This window comes from Cryptomeria japonica, chromosome 5 (assembly GCF_030272615.1).
Source record: "Cryptomeria japonica chromosome 5, Sugi_1.0, whole genome shotgun sequence".
NCBI lineage: Eukaryota > Viridiplantae > Streptophyta > Pinopsida > Cupressales > Cupressaceae > Cryptomeria > Cryptomeria japonica.
In genome coordinates, this window is record NC_081409.1 from 499,111,965 (window position 1) to 499,118,275 (window position 6,311).

General features: G+C 39.0%; 1 protein-coding gene across 1 annotated transcript; it reads left to right on the forward strand.

The window, feature by feature from the left end:
• The first annotated feature begins 416 nt into the window (after positions 1-416).
• On the forward strand, positions 417-1,446 carry LOC131064866 (phosphoglucan, water dikinase, chloroplastic-like). The gene has a single exon (XM_059221494.1). The coding sequence runs from the start codon at positions 435-437 to the stop codon at positions 1,131-1,133; it is 699 nt and encodes a 232-aa protein (XP_059077477.1). The 5' UTR covers positions 417-434; the 3' UTR covers positions 1,134-1,446.
• Positions 1,447-6,311: the final 4,865 nt, after the last annotated feature.

Sequence of the window (6,311 nt, forward strand, 5' to 3'; positions counted from 1 at the left end):
AATTGTGGCGTAATTGCCTGAAGGATGTAAAATGCAATTTTATGATCCGAAAATGATGCTGATCATTCCCAGAGGTATATTTGAGGTCCGTGAAGATATTCCAGAGGTTGGAAGCTTCAGCTGAGGCTGTAAATGTATTGGCATCATCTTCCTCCGATAGGCAGAAAGAGGTAGTAACTGTGGGTGACAAATTCACTGAACTTCATTCTACCAAATCACCCAAAAACACGTTCATTTTTTCAAAACCAGGTAGTTGCAAGTCCTGGAGGTGTCATGCTAGATCTTTCTAAAGCTGATATTGACAGAGCTGGTGCAAAGGCTGCTTCTTGTGGGAGCTAGCAACATTAGCTGACCTCAGTAGGAAAGTCTATAGTGACTAGGGTATTCCTGCATCATTCTGTGTGCCAGAAGGGAGAGTTATACCTCTTGGGGCCATGGAGTCTTCCCTTGAAGCTAGTAAATCTTTGGAAAAGTTTCAATTGCTTCTTGAAAAGGTTGAAAATGCAAAAGTAGAAGGCGGCGAGTTGGATCACTTATGCTCTGAATTGCAAGCATTAGTTGCAGCTCAAAAACCACCAAAGTCCATCATAGAAAACATTGCTAAATGTTTCCCATCGGATGCAAGGCTCATTGTTAGATCAAGTGCTAATGTTGAGGATTTGGCTGGTATGTCTGGAGCTGGTCTTTATGACTCTATACCAAATGTAAGGGCTTCAAACCCAGAGGTATTTGCAAGTGCAGTTGCACGTGTCTGGGCATCATTGTACACTCGGAGGGCCGTTCTTAGTCGAAGAATTGATGGCATGCCAGCTACTTGGGATGAGGATCGTGTTAGCGAGCAATTTAAAAAATATGGTGAAATTGAGAAAATTGAGCTAGCACGTAACATGCCAACTGTAAAGCGCAGAGACTTTGGGTTCGTTTCTTTTTCAACTCATGATGCAGCCGTGGCATGTGTAAATGGTTTGAGCAACAGTGAGCTTGGAGAAGGGGACAGTAAGGTGAAGGTGAAGGCAAGACTATCTAAGCCTCATCAGAAAGGAAGATTAATGAAACATGGTGTTAGAGGAGATTATAGGATTGGCCGTGGGATTGTACGTGGTGCTGGGCGTGGTATCCGAAGGCCATGGTGACGTGTTCTAGGACGTTTAGAGCCTCAGAGGTTTACAGGACGTGGTGGGAGATTTGTTGGTCGAGGTGGTCAAATCACAGGTCGTGGAATGAAGCGTCCTTTGGGACGAAATGTAGTTCAACATGTACAAGAGAGAGTACCAAGTAGAAATCCACCACATGTAGATAGGATTCGAGATAGGCATCCCCCAGCTCCAGCCTATCCTAGAAGCAGTTCTAGGAGAGATTATGGAAGACGTGAGGAAGCATATGATGATCGCCAGGTACGATCTTCTACTAGATCTGTTCCTGATTTTGCTACCAGAGCTGCTGCAACAAGGAGATCATCTTATAGAGATAGCTATGGAGCAACAAACAATCTGAAAATCACCATGAAAGCACTCAGGGAAAGCAAAAAATGAAGTCCCAGGCTTAATTGCTTTGTCCCACATGTGCTGGGAGAAGGATATTTTTAGTGTTTATATACAAAAACGCATAGTATTATAGTGTCTAAGCTTTAAAGGCTTTTGACACAAGGTGCCCATGGGTGCCCAAGGCGGGCCCATGCATGAGCACGCTTCCCGAGGTAGTGGAGGAGTTGACTAGACGAAGACCAAGTGGACCCCACGTAGGCACGCTTCCCGAGGCAAAGAGGCAAAATTTTGCAGATGAAGGCCGAGTTAACGAGCGAGCAAGTTCGAGAGAGATCGACGGCTCGCGCTATTTCGCAAAGGAAGATACATGAAGTTTAAACCCTGCGAAATAGCGAGAGTGAACGAGAGCCATCCACGTGGCACGTAGGTGGCGGGTACAGTCAGCGGTCCAGCAGCGGGTCCCGGTGAGGTGGCACACAGTTGGCGCACAGGTGGCAGTCCAGTGGAGATGACATGGTGGCCAAGTGGTAGTGACGAAGTAGATGATGTGGCGATGATGAGGTGTCATTCCAGGTGGCACCCAATAGACCCCATCAGCCAATCAGACCTCGCCATGTGGCAAGGCGTCAGAGCACATATGGAGGCAAAAATCAAATTTTAAATGAATAAATAATATAGTTCTGACTATATTAAATTTCGAAATATTTAAATGTTTGAGCACATTGGGGAATTAATTCACCCAGGACACAATTTTTGGCCAAGGTATAAAGTGTTATATATTTTTGGAAAGCTCTCGGAGCGATGAATCCGATTATGAAGTTAATTTGGACAAATGTGAGATATTTTAGAAGCAGTTTCCACGGGAACAAAATTCAGTTAGAGAGGAGAGACACTTGGCAATTTTCAGTTGTGGATTTGTTTTTCTTCCCTCCTCTTTTTATTCCCCATTCTTCTTAGTTGTAAGGGTTCCAAAATTCTGTGAGGAAGTGCTCCAATTTTCATGGCTTCCATTTTCTGAAATTCTTGACCCAAACTAGTAAAGTTCTATAAATCTATTCAGGGTATAGAGGCTACATTGCAGGATGACGGATTGTTTTCTAGTTGCAGGTCTTACTTGTGTCAGGCATGAGTAATTTCCCACAAGATTGTCTCTGTGATATGTTTTTTCATTATTATGAATTCAATCCTCAAGGAGGATGAAATTTGTCATCTCAAGGAGATTGTATGATTGTTTGTAGGCATTCTTCAATGAAGAGTTTAAATTCTATAGTCAGTCATAAATAATGAAATATGCATCCAGATCTGATGAATTTGTGAATGAATCAAATATTGCATTAATATAAGGTATTGATGCATGAATATCTTGTTTAAGGAAAACAAACTTGCATCTATGATTCATATTTGTAGTTCTGTGAGTGACTCTACTGCCCAATGAATAAGGCACTGGTCTTTGACAGATTTGGGGATGGTTTCAGATCAACATTTTAAAAGACAAATCTATTTCCCTTTATGTTTAGGGGTGTGTGTTCCATTCTTTCCAAGCTCTGTTTCATCCTATTGTTTGTACAGATCTAGCCAATCTGTAATGTTTCCTAACCTATTGAGCTTGTGAAATGATCTATCTGCTTAATTTTGATGCAGTTATGTGTCTGTAATTGTTGTATTTAGTGCATCAAAAGGGTGTCCCCCCCTAGGTCTAGCAGAACCTGAAGTGCAAGAGGATCAATTAGGGTCCTATGTTATGTTGTCCAAGCCCTGATGTGTTTTGTAGACTGAAATTGGCCATTTCATAGAAAGATTTGCAGGTGCTCTTGGGTTATCACTTTTGGTGAACAACAAAAATGGCGACTCTGCTGGGGAATATGAAATTTAAAGAGTCTCTGGTTGAAAATTTTGTTTCAAATATAATTGAGTCTGCCTATTGAGAATGCACAGAGTTGAAAATGTCTTTTATGGTTGAGGGATTTAGTATTATGTTCTGGGTTGTAATGTTATTGTCTGCTATTAGAGAAAGTTTCTTGTGAAGAATCAGAGAAAATATACATTGTTCAGAGTTGTAAGAGGTTCTTACAGCTGTTTATGAATTCTCCCCAATGTCATAATTGGGTGGCGACTCTAGTCTCTGTACCAGTGCTTGAAGGAAGATTGTATTCCAGGACTTTCACAAGATTGGTTGATAATCTTATGAATCATATTAAGATGCAGATGGATCTAAGTAGCAGATGCTCAGACATGGTGCTTTCATCATAAAAGTGTTATAAAGTAGATGCAGTAAAAGATTTAAGTCACACATAACTCTGTGGTTCATACCAATGTTAAATAGCCTGGAAGGTGTTGATTGCAGCGAGATCGAAGGAGTAACAAAGAATTGAATAAGTGTTGAGTGGCATTCTGCTGTTCAAACTATCCTCTATGCAAGAGGTGGTGACTCTGTGATAAAAGACCATGCTAAAGGTGAAGTAAATCTTCAGATCTACAAGTTTTATAGCTGCAAATCTCCAGGTATTTTCAAAGGATTCAAATGCAAAACAATTTCCTCTGAAAATTTGAAGTACTAAAATAGTTTTCCCATTTAGTGAATAGCACTAGTAAAGAGGGAAAGAGGGGATTTCAAAGTCCATTTGCATATTTATTCTACTGAAATGTCCAGAGTATATGTTCTTCTGTTATAGTATGCAAATTTGGAAAAAGTTCTGTATCAAGCAATGTTATGAACAGTTTCAGTATAAGGATTTGTGCTTGAAGTGTTTCATTCTTTTATCCAAGGTTGTATATCATTTGTGGAAGTAGGAAGAAATGTGTAGTAAAGATTTTCAACCTTGTGTATTTCCACATAGAGCCATGCCTGGTGAAGTGTCACAACTGTATAATAGGAGAAGTTTCATCATGAACCATTATGCTGCTCTAAATTTCAGAGATATTCCGGGTTACCCAAATCCCATACCCACAGAAATTAGAAAGTATTTGCCCATATTCAGTGGGAAGAAATCAGAATCAGCATGTCAACATTTGAAAAGATTTTCAGATTTGGTAGGAGAGTTTGAAATTGGTCACGAAGATGTATGCATGAAATTGTTTATTCAGTCATTAAAAGAAGATGCAAGAGATTGGTTCTCTTTTTTGCCAGTGAATTCTATTACCTCATGGGAGGAATTGGTTTCAGATTTCATGGATCAATTCGATGAGAAGGTGAGTGATTCTGACTTGCTGAAAGAATTCACCTGTATACAAATCAGGGAAGATGAATTGGTACCAACGTTTAACATGAGATTTTCACAAGCTTTGTCCAAAATTTCCAGAAAGTATAAACTTGATGATAAAGTATGTCTAGATGTTTATATGAGTGCATTTGATGAGAAGATGGGTTTCCTATTGAGAAACAAAGAACCCAAAACCTTGTATGAAGCCTTTAACACAGCTAGGGATATGGAAAATAACTTGAAATTTGGGATAGCTAAGAGGTTTGTGTCTTCTGTGGTTTCTTGTCAAAGCACCTTCAATGGTGAAATATCATGTGAGTCTCAGCAAATCATTCCGTGTCTAGGTGCATCAAGCTCTGCAGTTCCAAATGGCTTTTATGATGCATGTGTTTCAGATTTAAATGAGAGTTAAGAACCTTTGCTGTTAATGCCGGTTGTCTCTCGCAGTAGTGATGGAATGATCAGTGGGAAGCATTGTGAAAATGTTGATACAGAGACAGATATGTACAAGGGATATGTACCATTTGATTTGTATGCCGGTTATGTTGATTATGTGGCTGCTAATTACCAAGTGAATTATGCATCTCTCCAGGATAATATTGGTGAAAATAATGATGGTGATGACCATCAATCTTTACATGCTGCTGATGTATTTGATGTTGAAATACCAAATACAGAGGGATTACTAAGTGTTGCTATTTGTGCAAGTGAAAGTGTGCAATATGATGAAAATCAGAATTGTTTGGTGCAAACAATAGCTGATCCTCTTTTAAACATTGATGATGTCAATTGTGTTGAGGATGAAGTAAATGTTTTTTCAAATTTCACTTCAGATTTTGCTTCTTGTAATCATGTTGATAATCTTTCTTTTTTGAAAGATATGCACAATGTTAATTCAGAAAATTGTAATGGTACACATGATTGCGATGAAGATATAGCACACATGGATGGACAAAAGTTTATGGAATCTCACATGGAATAGCAAAGTGCAATGCAAGTCTAGAAGATTGCAGAACTTAAGAAAGCTCTTGAAGTTGTGGATAAGAAAGTTCAAATGTTGGAGAGCCTTCAAGCTGTTGATGAAGACCTTTTGAAATATAGTGAAGAGGATTCTTCAGAAAAGGACTGTGAATTGAATGTTTGTATACTTGATGAACATGCTGATCTAACAGATGGTTTTATGACAGAAAGATTTAGTGAACATGCTAAAAACTCATCAGATGAAGTAAATTGCAGCGATGTTCATGTTCATTCTTTGGCTGATGACGAGTGTTCAATTGGTGAAGAAGATCAGTTGTGGCAAAATAAGTATGACTATCTTGATTTTCAGAATGATAGTTATAGGATGAAATTTGATGGATGTGAAACATGGAAAACTAATGATTGTTCCAGCCACGTTTCAATTTCTTCTTTGTCCGATGAAGATGATTATGATGATCGGATAGATGGTGTCTTTAGCAATTTTACTAATGTTTTATTCAATGCTGATATAGATACGGACCAGCCACTTCAATGTCATAATGTTCATAAGGGGGTTCTTCATTTTGTTTCTAACCCTTTGTATGAAGAAATAATTGATCAGCCAAATGTTGTAAATGATGAACCGGTCCATAATACTGATGGAATT